This window comes from Rhinopithecus bieti, unplaced genomic scaffold, assembly GCF_001698545.2.
Source record: "Rhinopithecus bieti isolate Rb0 unplaced genomic scaffold, ASM169854v2 scaffold_6513, whole genome shotgun sequence".
In the NCBI taxonomy this organism is placed as follows: Eukaryota; Metazoa; Chordata; class Mammalia; order Primates; family Cercopithecidae; genus Rhinopithecus; species Rhinopithecus bieti.
In genome coordinates, this window is record NW_016805931.1 from 6,039,385 (window position 1) to 6,054,695 (window position 15,311).

General features: G+C 37.2%; 1 protein-coding gene across 1 annotated transcript in view; it reads right to left on the reverse strand.

Moving 5' to 3' along the window:
• Positions 1 to 8,413: 8,413 nt before the first annotated feature.
• Positions 8,414 to 15,311, reverse strand: part of LOC108530971 (DEP domain-containing protein 1B) — a 16,808-nt gene continuing 9,910 nt past the window's right edge. The window contains exons 3-4 of the mRNA XM_017874173.1: positions 10,567 to 10,752; positions 8,414 to 9,402 (exon numbers count right to left, since the gene is read on the reverse strand). Coding sequence (XP_017729662.1) covers positions 9,241 to 9,402; positions 10,567 to 10,752 — 348 coding nt within the window. The 3' untranslated portion in view covers positions 8,414 to 9,240. The remainder of the gene's footprint in view (positions 9,403 to 10,566; positions 10,753 to 15,311) is intronic.

The following is a 15,311-nucleotide window of genomic DNA, read 5'->3' on the forward strand; positions in this document are numbered from 1 at the left end:
GATACAAAGTAGCAAATTCTGTTTATTAATGTGGTCTTAGATCCCAACTTTCAAACTACTTGAGTACCCATGAGCAAATAATTTCTTTAAGACTCAATAATCATAGTTTATGTTTTATGGCAACTTGTTTGGAACACCCAATGATGTCAAGGTATTATACTCTGCAGGATATATTGTCTTAAGCAAGAAAATGCATGATTGCAAACGCTGTAAAATTAGAATTTCCTATGTTTCATGCTGAAGTGAGTACTTCAAAATACTATGATGATGAATATAAATACAGTTGAATCTCTCCTAAATACTGACTCTCATAGGTAATAAAACTCTTACTTTTCCCTAGGTCTTTGACATTTGTAGGTTTTTGTTCTTGAGGGTAAAACTAATTATTTATCACAGCCACACCCATATAACTCAGAACGATTTTAACTGATTCCTCTTTTAATCATGATTTAAGATTTTGTGACATTCCAAATATAAAAAATTTTAGTTTCTTCTTCCTGAATACAAGCAACTCACAAACATCAGCTTTCTAAAAGTTATATTTCCTATAACAATGTGCACAAACTCTCTTCTCTATGCGGGAATCAAAACCAAACTCTTGGATAACATAAGTGCTAAGTCGTGACCCATATGTCTATTAAATTTGCTAGACTCCCAGACATGACTTCCCTGAAGGCAGATGCAGGAACACAAAGATGTGTGAGAAATAAAAATGAGAAATGGCTTGAATTCCATCACCCTGCTCCTACAGAGAGGGTCTTCAACCTTGAAATTTTGCTATAGTACTCTTTTAAAATTTTCTGTACGGAACATTCATTTGATAAACTTCTTACCAGAGTCTCTTAGGGCAATGATACTCTCTATGATATTTTGACTTATCATACCTAAAATAAAAGCAATTATACATAAAATAAAAAATACTTTAAAATCATACCTAAAATAAAACAAATAAATGCTCATGTCTATAGAGCATCAAAGAAAGACTTTGTTTTCATCACTGTTGCAGTATCTTTTGTGGGAATTTGTGGAAAATTCAATGAAAAATCTTTAGCATATATTTGTAGAAAGAGACCAAAAGAGATTGGAAATGAATTTGGCAAAACTGGTTAAGACAACGAAAATGCTGCAAATCAAAAAGAAATTTGAGATCTTAAATTTTTTAAAGTATAGGTTGAAAAATGACATATGAGCTTATACATAAGTATCCAAAGTAAATGTGCTAAAAACCATAAAACATTGCTCACTGGAAACTACACAACACATTAGTCAGGAGCCTGGGGTTTGCAGTTAGACAGTGCTCATTTTGACTGCCAACTATTTTACTCACAAGCTGAATAATCTTAGGGATATTACCCAACCTGAGCCTCAGTTTCCTAAGCTGTAAAATGGATAGTAAAATGAATGTAAAATCCATAGTAGTGGATATATGAATTGAACAGGAGACTAGAAGGGCTGAAACGTAAGAACATTCTGAAGAAATTATCCAGAAAGCAGCATAGAAAGACAAAAATACAGACATACATTGAGATTAAGAGACAGAGTATAGAGTGAGATCTAAAATATATTAAAGATTCAAAAGCAGAGGAGAGATTGTGGCAAAGGCAATATTTAAACTGATGAAAGATCTCAAACTTCTGACTCAAGAAGCCCAACAAATCCCAAGCAGGATAATTATTTTAAAAGTACACACCAAGATACAGCAACATCAATGAAAGACCATGAAAGAGAGAAAAACAGCCTGCCAAGAAAGGGGCACATTATTGATAAAGAAGCGATATCTAGAGCAGCAGCTGACTTTTAAGCAGCAATAATGGAAGCCTGCTAACAAAGGGATAACTGCAGTATATGGAAATAAAATAGCTATCAACATAGAATTCTATATGCAGTGTATTAGTCAGTACAGGCTGCTATAACAAGTACCATACCCTGGGTGGCTTATAAACAGAAATTTATTTCTCATAGTCCTGGAGGCTGGAAATCCAAGATCAAGGTGTGAGCATGGTCCAGTTCTGGTGAGGGCTCTCTTCCATGTTGTAGACTACTGACTTCTTATTGTATCCCCACATGATAGAAAGAGGGCAAGAGAGCTCTGTGGGTTCTCTTTCGTAAGGGCACTCATTATATTCATGGTCTACTCTCTTGGCCTAATCACCTCCCAAAGGCCTCATCTCCTAATACCATCACTTTGGGGGTTAGGATTTCAACATAGGAGTTTTCTGGGGAGACATTTAGTCCAAAACTTACAGTTAAACTATCTTTAAACAATGATGGCATTCTTTACACTGAATTCTACACTGAATGGCTAAAATACTAATTTTCTGCCATTTATATTTTACCACAACTTTAAAAAATGTAATATACCCCAAATCACTGAATTACACATTTTAAGTGGGCGAATTGTATGGTTATGTGAATTATGTCTGAATAAAGCTATTAAAAAGAATGAGGGCAAAATTTCAAAAGTTTTCAGATAAAAACAAAGCAAACCCTTACTGCAGATAAATTCTAAATAATTTACTCTAAGAAGAAAAAAAGTGTGGTAAAATACGTAGGTAAGTCTAGTAAACAAAGACTATACTAGTAAACAAAGACTATATAAAATAACAACAATATATTATGAAGTTTAAAAAGCAATAAAACATAATACATTATAATAATATCTCATTAGAAGGGTGTTTTTACTGCGTTAAGGTCCCTAAATAGTCTGAGATGAGGGAAAACGTACTGACATTAACTTTAAACTTTGATATGTTAGTATAAAAGGCATAATTCCTAGGGAATCCAACAAGAAGATGAGACACAGAGTGCATAGGTTTTGAATTAGCAGAAGAAACCATGAAATTATTTCCAAAATCCAAACAAAGGCAAGAAAGTGAAGATAATCAGTTAGAAAGCACCAGTAAAGATGCTTTTACCCAAATTAGAGTAGACTTATACCCAAAATTAGAGTAATCATATTAAATATAAACTGTCTAAATGCTACAATTAAAAATAAAGACTGTGAAGCTGGCTTCTTAAAACATAAACTATGTGCTGGTTATAAGAGATACACCTAAAACACAATACAGAAAGACTGCAGACAAACACATTACTAATGATAAAGAATGACATTTTATAATAATAAATAAAAAGGTCAGCCCACCAGATAAATATGAAAATTCAAAATGAATTTTATCAGAAATCTATAATAATTCTCTCAGTAATAAATATAAATGCAGTCAAGGTGGGAAGATCACTTAAGACTGGGAGTTTGGGACCAGTCTGGGTAACAAACACAGCAAGACAAAATCTCTAAAAAATTTGAAAAAAATTAGCTGAGCATAATTAGTCCTAGCTACTTGGGAGGCTGAGACAGGAGCATCACTTGAGCCCAGGAGGCCAAGGTTGCTGTGAGCTATGACTGCACCACTGCACTCCAGCTTGGGCAACAGAGTGAAACCCTGTCTCCAAAAAGAAAAGGGGGGAAAAAACATATATATACACACACACATATATATGTACACACTCATACATATATATATGCAGGCAAAATAAATCAGTAAGAATGTAGGAAATTTAAAATAGAGAGAAAACTGTAATCACTGCAAAATTCATATTATTTTATGTGTACAGAATATTAACAAAAATTGACCATATACTAGGCTACGCAACAAGTTTCAACAAATTTCAAAGACTGAAATTATACAAACCATTTTTATGACTTCAGTGTAATTACATTAATTTAAAAAAAAGGTAACTAAGTTCCACCCAAGATTCAAGAAAGAAATCATTCCAACCATATACAGAAAGAGAGTAATTTTCAGCTTAATTTATAACCTTGATCAGAAAGTCAACAAAGATCATAAGAGAAGGAAATTTTCAGGACAGTTTTACTCATGAACATAGATACAAGAACTATAAACTAAATATGAACAACAGAATCTAGATATATATATTCAAATGATAATACATCATAATTAGATTTATGCCACTCCCAGAATGCAAAGTGTTTTAATATTAGTAATCAATTAATGCAATATAACCCCAATGATAGACTAAAAGATAGAACTTATAAAATCCTTAACAAATGTAGGAAAGGTAGTTAATTAAGATTCAACATCAATTCATGATTAAAACAAGCAATAAAAATTTTTTTGACAATAGAATAGAAACACAAAATAACTTCTTTTAAAATTATAAAAGGGTATCTACAAATACTCTAATGCTACATGATTCCTCTCTGAAATTAGGAACAAGATGATGCTGCTGCAATCCCCCCTCTATTCCACATTAAACAGTAACAGCCCCTTATCTGCTAGGGACATGCCAGACCCCCATAGGTGCCATATAGTTTTGTTTTGTTGATACAGTGTCTCACTCTGTTGTACAGGCTGGAGTGCAGTGGTATGATCTGGGCTCACTGCAACCTCTGCCTCCCAAGGTTCAAACGATTCTGGTGCCTCAACCTCCAGAGTAGCTGGGACTAGAAGAGCCTGCCACCACACCTGGCTAATTTTTGAATTTTTAGTATAGACAGAGTTTCACCAGGTTGGCCAGGCTGGTCTCAAACTCCTGGCTTCAAGCAATCCACCCGCCTTGGCCTCCCAAAGTGCTAGGATTACAGGCATGAGCCACCATGCCTGGCCCTGAAACCATATAGTATTGAACACTATATACACAGGCATATCTGGCTTTATTGCACTTCACAGATTATATTGCATATTGTATCCAGATCACTGCATATTTTACAAATAGAAGGTTTGTGGCAACCCTGCATTGAGAAAGTCTCTTGGTGCCATTTTTCCAACAGTAATGTGCTCACTTCATGCCTTTGAGTCACATTTTGGTAATTCTTACAATACTCGAACGTTTTTCATTATTATTACATCTGTTATGCTGATCTGTGATCAGTGAACTTGATGTTACTATTGTAATTGTTTGATGGTGTCACAATCCATACCTATATAAGGCTGAGAACTCAATCGATAAATGTTGTGTGTTCTGACTGCTCTACCCACCAGCCATTCCCCCATAGCTCTCCCTCTCCTTGGGCTTCCCTATTCCCAGAGACACAACAATATTGAAGTCAGGTCAATTAATAACCCTACAATGGCCTCTGTTCAGGTGAAACAGAGTCACACGTCTCTCACTTTAAATCAAAAGCTAGAAATGATTGAGCTTAATGAGAAAGGTATGTTGAAAGCCAAGATGGAAGGAAAGTTTAGGCTTCTTGTGCCAAACAGTTAGTCAAGTTGTGAGTGCAAAGGAATAGTTCTTGAAGGAAATTAAAAGCACCACTCCAGTAAACACACACATGATACAAAAGCTAAGCAGCCTTATTGCTGAAATGGAGAAAATTTGAGTGGTCTGGACAGAAGATAAAACCAGCCACATATTCCCTTAACCCAAAGCCTAATACAGAACAAGGCCCTAATTCTTCAATTCTGTAAAGACTGAGAGAGGTGAGGAAGCTGCAGAAGAAAAGTTGAAAGCTAGCAGAGCTTGGCTCATGAGGTTTAAGGAAAGAAGCCATCTCCATAACTGCAAAGTGCAAGGTGAAGCAACAAAGGCTGGAGAAGCTGCAGCAAGTTATCCAGAAGATCTAGCTAAGATCATTAATGAAGGTGGTTGCACTAAACAATAGCTTTTCACTGTAGATAAAACAGCGTTCTATTGGCAAAAGATGTAATCTAGGACTTTCATAGCTATAAAGAAGCCAATGCCTGGCTTCAAAACTTCAAAGGACAAGCTGACGCTCCTGTTAGGAGCTAATGCAGCTGGTGACCTGAAGCTGAAGCGAATGCTCATCTATCATTCAAAAAATCCTTGGGCCCTTAAAAAATACACTATATCTACTCTGCCTGTGCTCTATAAATGGAACAACAAAGCCTGGATAACAGTACATCTGTTTACAGCATAGTTTACTCAATATTTTAAGCCCACTATTGAGAGCTGCTGCTAAAAAAACAACAAAAACAAAAACAAAACAAAACAAAACAAAAAGAGATTCCTTTCAAAATATTACCGCTCATTGACTATGCACCTGGTCTACCAGGCATGGATCCACACAACAAAGGGATAAGCCATTTTCAGAGTGGACAAAGCAGGACAGTCCAAGATTTCATCATGCTATAAGAACAGCACACAATTTAAAACTTGTTTATTTCTATAAATTTCTATTTAATATTTTCTGACTGTGGTTGAGCATGGCTTACTGAAACTGTGCAAAGTGAAACAGCAGATAAAGGGGAACCAAGGAACTGCCGTACTGAAGATCTCCAGTGTCCTGAGACAAAAAAGAAGGAAAGGATGGAGGGTAGGAGGGAGGGAGCCAGGGAAAAGAAATAACGAAGGCAGGCAGGCAGGCAGGCAGGCAGGAAGGAAGGAAGGAAGGAAGGAAGGAAGGAAGGAAGGAAGGAAAGAAAGATTGGAAAGTATATTGTATCTAGGTCACTTTATAACAAATTACTCTTCAATTAAGTGGTTTAAAACAATAAACATTTATTATATCACAGTTTCTGTGGATTAGGAATCCAGGCACAGCTTAGCTAAGTCCTCTGGCTTAGAGTTTCTCAAAAGTCTCCAATCAAGGTGTCAGCTAAGGTTAGAGTCACCTCAAGGTTTGACCAAGGGAAGATCCACTTCCAAGATCATTCATAAAGATGTTGGCAGGCTTCACGTCCACGCTGGCTGTTGGCCAGATACATCAGTTCCTTGCCTGGTGGGCCTCTGAAAGGGTAGCTCACAACATGACAGCTGGCTTTCCTCAGAGCAAGCCAGGGAGAGAATAAGAAGACAAGCAAGATGAAGCCAGAGTTTTGAAATCTAATCTCAAAAGTGATACCCCATCACTGATGATGTATTCTATTGTTTAGAAATGTGTCATTTTAGCTCCACCCACACTCAAGGACAGGAGACTACACAAGGCATTAAATACCAGGAGGCAAGGATCACTGAGGACAATATAGATGCTGTCTACCACAGAACGGAAAAGCAAAAGTTGTTTTTTTCCTAATATGTAGACAATGCAAAAGCATCACACAAATGTTTAGAATTAGCAAGTCTAGCAAGGTTCATTGTATACAAAACTCAGGAAAACTAAGTTTTATACCATACACAAGCAACAAACAGTATAAGGAAATTTTACACCACCACCATTTACAAAAGAATTTACATCAACATTGATTAGCTAAGTAACTGTTGAAACAAGAAATGGGTACTATCTTCTTTGAAAATTTTGATACTTTTTTAAAAGTATCAAACACTTGGGAACAATTTAACAAAAGATTTGTAAATCTTCACAGAAAAAAACAACTTTTTTTTCATTTATTTCAAACAAATGGAAGGGTAAACCATGGTCATGGACTAGAAGACCTAATATTGTAGATAGCAATTCTCTCCAAATTAATTTATAGATATAATACAATCAAAAATTTAAAAAAACTCAACAGGGTGAGTGTGTGTCTCTGTGTGCCTGTGTGTAGGCTTGACAATCTGATATTAAAATTTGTACAAAGATGAAAAAGTCAAAAAAAAGGAAAAAATGTTCAGCCATATATTAATCAGGGAAATGCAAACTAAAATCACAATCAGACACTATTAATACCCACCACATTGACAACATTCAAACTCTGACAATATCAAGTTTTGGTGAGGATATTAAACAAAAGGAGTCCTCATACACTGTTAATGGGAGTGTTAATTGGGACAACCACTTTGGATAACTGCTATTATCTAGTCATCTATTTCACATTTAGTTGGTGCTTATATTTTATGATCTCTCCATAAGTATGTTATACTTTTTTAAAAAAGTAATCTTTAAAAAAAAGGAAAGAAAACAACCACATATACTTTCAAAGATAAGCAACAGGAAAAGAGACTCTGAAAAATAAACTCTACCTTGGAGTGAAAATAGAGCAGAAAGAGTAATTATTCTTGGCTCTAAACAGAATGCCAAAGTCTGAGAATGAATCCCGAAACACTAAAAATCTCCCATTACATTATGTATTTGGAATGTAAGGTGGTACCCAAACCAATAGGAATACGTTGATCCATTTTTAAAAGCAAAATCTGCATCAGTTGTAGGAGGTATTTTGCTATAAGAGAACAGGAGCAAATCTTAAGTGCAAGGAAAAATCAGTCCAACGAGTACTGTAAGCCAATTAGTAGGTGTTGCTCTCAGCTTTTTGGGTAATTGCGCTCAGAGGAAGACTTTCAGATGCTCCATAATCCAAGTGCACCACAATTTTACAAAAGGGCAAAGCAATGCTAAAAAATTAACAAAGTGCTCACCTAAAGGCCAGTCAATACAAAAGCCCAAATCTTACTTTCTATTTTCTCATAGAAATTAATGACAGATGAAGATCATTGGCAAAGGCATTTGAGGATGCTCTCTAACTGATCTAAATAACTGCCAAAAAAGAAACACGAGGTATGGCATTTTTTAAAAAAATAAATTTATTTACATTTCACTTACTTTCAAAAGGACGAAAATATATAACGGAAGTAGTCTCATTTTATTTAACCCATTTGTGTTTGACTTAGAATCACAAGTCTAAGGGTACTCAAAGAATTTATCCAGTTCAACTTTCCATTTTTAGCTAGGACTGAAATTATACCATTGCAGGCAGATGAAAATCTACTCCACTTATAGGTAAACATCAACTGATATATATGTTATAAAAACACTAGCTTTAGTAAAATCTGTCATAATATCCAATAAATCTGCAATAAAAGACATAGCCATCACAATATAAGACGTTACAAAATTTATGTGCAGCAATAAAAACTGGAATTTATACAGGAGAAATCATAATTGGCTACTAACTCAATAGCATCACATTAACAGTACCCAGTGTCTTTCTTATTCAAGTATACACACTATTTTTAAGACTTAAAATTAAGTCTTAAGGCTATAATAAAGATATTAGTAGCTAAGGTGTATATACACAATTATTTAATAAACACCATGAAAAGAAAGCAGAGATAAAAATACCCTTAAATTTTGTAACAATTACAAACATGTTAACATTATCACTATATATTTGACTCACAAATTTTAACCAATTTATACACTTTAAAAATAGCATTGAGTTTTATAAAATACTAATGGCTAAACATTTTAAAACTAAGGCAATCTTTATATTTCAGTAGTCTTTGTTTTATGCTTTTCTTTATTCCACCACCAAAGTCTTTCTCCTAACCACCATTCACTCAAAACAACAACAGTGGTCTCTGGCGCCTGTTGCTGTGGAAGTATTATTACATTCGAAAACTTCTAGTTCTTTGAAATGGTTGGAAAGGCTTCTTTAGTGCCCACATTAGCAGCTGTGGTTTTGGTTTGGGTTTTTCAGGAAACAGAAGTGCTTCACTTTCTGGTGTAGGAAATCGTTCTTGATAGACTTCAGGATAGGATTTCTGAAACTAAAATAATGAATGGTCCAAGAAGAGTAAAAAAAGACACAGAAAAGCCAATAAAATTAGGCAGCCAAACTTTAAGCGTTTCTGAGCCTATACTTTCCTATTTTTGTTTATTTTTGTTAAACCATTTGATTCCAATTTCTATAGAGTTAATCTATCTTTCCTTTGATCTAAGCTTCAAGTAAGTTCCCCTTTTAATCATGTTTCTTAAAATTTCCCCCACTGCCAACTACAAATAGACCTCACTTTGTAAATATTCACAAGTAACTCTGACTTCAAAATAACTTCTGTTCTACACAGCTAAATAAAATTTTGTCCCAATTACATTTCACCATTTCTCTGCTTCTCCAACTCAGTCCCACCAGCTTCTGCCCAAATGGAAGAGGGAATATTCTGGTGTATATTACTTTGTGAAACGCTTAAAAGAGAGGCAGTATACTTTCTGTTGATCTTCACCACCAAACTCTCCTCCAGAATTACTCTGAGAATAATATGATTAGAAACCCAGAATTCTGGTGCTCTATGTGTAACCCTATACGTACGATGTTTCCCAAATCCAACTATGTAGAGTTCAGTCTTTCAAAACAACAACCACTCACCTGATCATAAATCAATCTTGATGAAGAGTCAAAATTAACATATTGTGAGTTAAAAACAATTCTCTGGAACCCTAAGCTGTGTTCCCTAACGTAAGAGGAACTAAAAACTTGTACTGATACCTGAGGCAAGAAACTAATTTGATAGTGGCTATCTAAAAGCAATGGCTTTTAAACTCTAGATATTTTACATCTGTGAATTCCGTCGGATTTGCCTTTTGAAAACATGAAAAGAAATCTACCCTCACTGATCGTTTCTCTGAGATTAATGTAGATGCTTTGCTAATTCACATCATGCCATATACCAAAATAAAGGACAAATATTAGAGAATAACTCTGTCAATGAAGAGTTTGGCAATGGTAACAGGTTTACACTGAAGAATATAGATCTAGGAAACTGACCATAGTGTGTAAATCATTGAGACTTCTGGAATATATGAACTGACTAGTATACTTAGAAAACTGCTATGGCTCAGAAGATGAGATTTACATGAAGTCTATTAAAATTAAAAAAAAAAACATAAAAACAGTAGGGAGGAGAAAAAATGATTTATAAAGAATATCCTTTTACCTGCTTGAGTTTCTTCTTCTTCTCTTTGCTGGAGAGTTTGGCATCTGTTATGACTTCCTCCAACAAGGCTGCCAGAGGTTCCTGAGAGCCGTATGATCTTTGATATTCAAATTCCTCTGGACTAATTTGACGGCAAAATGATGGAGCAGATAAAGTGATATCCATATCAGCTCCTGGGTATTTTATCTGAGGCAAAAGGATTAGGAGTGAAAGAATCTAGCATATTTTCAAATAAATTATAAGAATTAGTTCAGATCAAATACGGGATACCTCCTTGTACTGTAGCGATGCCATGTTAGTCCTCAAAATTTGATTGGGGGAAACTCTATATTGAAAAGTAAAAGCATTTCCATAACTTCAAAATATTATTGTTTAAAGCCACAGTTTTAAATGAGATTTTTACCTTTGTAAACCCAAGAGCCATTTCAATAACAAAAAAGCTTGTGCCCTTGTTGGGAACAGGCCCCAAAACTGGCCATAAACAAAATCTCTGCAGCACTGTGACATGCTCGTGATGGCCTTGACGCCCACACTGGAAGGTTGTCAGTTTATAGGAATGAGGGCAAGGAACACCTGGCCCACCAGGGTGGAAAACCGCTTAAGGCGTTCTTAAACCATAAACAATAATGAGCAAACTGTGCCTTAAAGACATGTTCATGCTGCAGCTAACTATCCAGAGTTCATCCCTTTATTTCGGCCCATCCCTTTATTTCCCGTAAGGAATACTTTTAGTAAATTTTATGACTGGCTCACAATAAATATGTGAGTAAATCTCTGTTCAAGGCTCTCAGCTCTGAAGGCTGTGAGACCCCTGATTTCCCACTCCACACTCTATATTTCTGCGTGTGTCTTTAATTCCTCTAGCGACACTGGGTTAGGGTCTCCATGACCAAGCTAGTCTCGGCATGCCCTCTTTTAACAAGATCTGAAATTGAAGCATAAATTAAACACATTGACTAAAATGATTCAAACATCGATAATGTTGGACATTCACTGGAACTATCCAGGCGCCTTCCCACATCTGAAGAGTCTAATTCTCAATGCCTTGAGGATAGTAGTGGCACGCATTTAGCTAAGCTTTTAGGAAGAGAGGAGTACTACAACCATTTTCTAACATCTTACCCGTGAGAATCAAGTAAAACAACAAATGTGCAGACAGTGCAGAAGGGATAAGGGAGAAGAAATAAGAGGAAAAAATAAAAAAAAGACCTGTGAATAAATGAACATACATTGAAAATATTTAATTTCAGAGTCTGGAGTCTTTTGAAACAGAAGGTTGCAGATGAGGATCATAGAAGGCTTGTGTCAAAAACATTGTCTACCTCATAATGTATCCCAGGGTCAGCTTTGAAACTGTCCTAAAACAATCACTGGAATAAGCCAAGCAACACTGCATTTTCAGAGAAGCACTCCCCTAAATGTGATACAGGGTAGAGGCTTAGGAGCCTAATCAAGAGAACAAAGATCTATAGGTTCTGAGTGCTGAATGGAACAACTGCTTGGCAATTCTAATATGTACTTGCAAGAGAGAAAAGGTAACTGGACAAATTAATCACTATTGATTTTATTCAGAGCACACTGTAGTGTCTCTTCACAAGATCATGTTTACCTGCAGTTAAATTAATCACCATAGCTCAGCCTTCTGAACTTCAACAGTAAAGGGCTCACAAGGCTGTTACTACAATATATGGCTGTGCTATGCATGTGAATACACAAACCTAGCAAGTATACAGGGCGACATAGTTATTGCTTGATATGGTTTGGCTGTGTCCTCACCCAAATCTCATCTTGAAATGTAGTTCCCATAATCCCCCGGAGGTAACACAGGGCAGCTATACCCCCATGCTGTTCTTACGATAGTGAGTGAGTTCTCATGAGATCTGATGGTTTTATGAGGGGATTTTCTCCCTTTTGCTTGGCACTTCTCTCTCCTGCTGCCTCGTGAAGAAGGATGTGTTTGCTTCCCCTTCCGCCATGATTGCAAGTTTCCTGAGGCCTCCCCAGCCATGCTAAACTGTGAGCCAATTAAATCTCTTTCCTTTACAAATTATCCAGTCTTGGGTATGTCTTAGCAGCATGAGAACAGACTAATACACTGCTATAACATTTCCTTGTGAAACCTGGTGAAGTATTTCTGTTCATTCTTATTTTCTTTAGGTTTGGCTCATAAAAATATCAGAGGAAAAAAAATTACACTAAAACAGCAGTTAAGATTACACTTTTCACCCATGCAAGTGGCAAAGGTATGTACGAGTATTAGTAATAACCAAAGTAGGCAAAGGTGCAAAGAAATGAACACTCACTTTCTTATACCACTGACAGAAATGTAAATTTAAATGATCATTCTAAAGGGAAATTTGGCAATATGCTATCGATACTTTAAATATGTTCATGGCCTTTGGCCAAGCAATGCTGTCCCTAGGAGTTTATTCTTAGAAAATAATCACAGATCAGCCACAAAAAAAAAAATCTACCTTTAAAATATTTACTGTAACTGCTTCCAAAACAGGGGAAAGCATGGAAACAATCTAAATACCAACCAAAAAGTATCATTTAAATAAATTATGGTATATCCATATTATGGAATACTGTGTGTGGTCAATAATATTACTACAGAATAATATAACAATAATGATGATACCAACAACAAAGGCAGCTACTAATTGTAGGTTTACAATGTGATAAACATTATTGTGAGCATTTCACATGTATTAAGTCCACATGTATTAACCATATGTATTAATTCCCCAGAAAAACCCTATGAGGTAAATACTAACTACTATTATTCCCATTTTACAGACAAGAAAGAGAAATGTTGGGACAGATGTTGAAGCAGAGACATGTTATATAATTTGCCTAAGGTCACACAGCTAACAAAAAGCATGTCATGAATTCAAAGGCTCCTAAGTCTGTGCTCTTGGCCACTCTCATGCCAATCAGGAATATTTAATGATGGGGGAATTTTTTCTCAATGTTAAGAGAACATAAGTGGCAGGAAGGGAGGCAGGCAGGAAGGGAGGCAGGCAAGAGGGAAGGAGGGAAGGAGGGTAGGAAGGAAGGAAAGGAGGAAAGGAAAAAGGGAGGAAGGGAGGGCAGGGGAGGGAGGAGGAGAGAGGGAAGAGAGTAAGGCAGGCACGGATATAGACAGCAGACACACACAGAGAAACAAATCTGAAAAACTGTAATACTGACTATGAACATTTTAGCATAACACTGATACCGTTTGGTGTGGTTTTTTCTATATTTCCCAAGTTTCTTCAATGTGTTAGGTTGATCATTGCAAAAAAATAAGAAAAAAATTTAATTTTAAAATTGCCTTCTAGAAACAGCTGCACAGTTAATTATTTTTGTAATACCTCAGAAGGACGCAGTTCACTGGTCCTTAATTGTGGTGCCTCAAAAAGATCTCAAATGAGAAGAGGTCCAATCAGTCAGAAGGAGTCAAGTGGACCTTCTGCCTGCCTTTAACGAGTTTCTGCTCCCACAGGCTGACATAAAAACCCCACTTTGGGGTCCACAGGATAACATATATTATTACTGGGAGGCGTGCCCAAGATGGCCGAATAGGAACAGCTCCAGCCTCCAGCTCCCAGCGTGAGTGACACAGAAGACGGGTGATTTCTGCATTTTCAACTGAGGTACCAGGTTCATCTCACTGGGGCGTGTTTGACACTTGGCACTGGACCACGGGTGCAGCCCGACCATCAAGAGCTGAAGCAGGGCGAGGCATCGCCTCATCTGGGAAGCGCAAGGGGGAAGGGAATTCCTTTTCCTAGCCAAAGGAAATTGAGACACACAACACCTGGAAAATCGGGTAACTCCCACCCTAATACTGTGCTTTACCAAGGGTCTTAGCAAAAGGCACACCAGGAGATTATATCCCACACCTGGCCCAGAAGGTCCCACGCCCACAGAGCCTCCCTCATTGCTAGCACAGCAGTCTGAGATCTAACTGCAAGGCAGCAGTGAGGCTGAGGGAGGGGCGATGGCTACGCTGAGGCTTAAGTGGGTAAACCAAACCACTGGGAAACTCGAATTGGGTGGAGCCCACCACAGCTCAAGGAGGCCGGCTTGCCTCTGTAGACTCTTCCTCTGGGGACAGGGCATAGCTAAGCAAAAAGCAGCAGAAACCTCCACAGAGGTAAATGCCCCTATCTGACAGCTTTGAAGAGAGCAGTGGATCTCCCAGCACAGAGGTTGAGATCTGAGGACAGACTGCCTACCCAAGTGGGTCCCTGGCCCTGAGTAGCCTAACTGGGAGACATCCACTAGGTGCAGACCGACACCTCACACCTCACACGGCAGGATATACCACAGAGACGAAGCTTCCAGAGCAAGAATCAGACAGCAACACTTGCTATTCAGCAATATTCTATCTTCTGCAGCCTCTGCTGCTCATACCCAGGCAAACAGGGTCTGGAGTGGACCTCAAGCAAACTCCAACAGACCTACAGCTGAGGGTCCTGACTGTTAGAAGGAAAACCAACAAACAGAAAGGACACCCACACCAAAACCCCATCAGTACGTCACCATCATCAAAGACCAAAGGCAGATAAAACCACAAAGATGGGGAAAAAGCAGTGCAGAAAAGCTGGAAATTCAAAAAATCAGAGCGCATCTTGCCCTCCAAAGGAGCGCAGCTCATCACCAGCAACGGAACAAACCTGGACGGAGAATGACTTTGACGAGTTGAGAGAAGACGGCTTCAGTCAATCAAACTTCTCAGAGCTAAAGGAGGAACTATG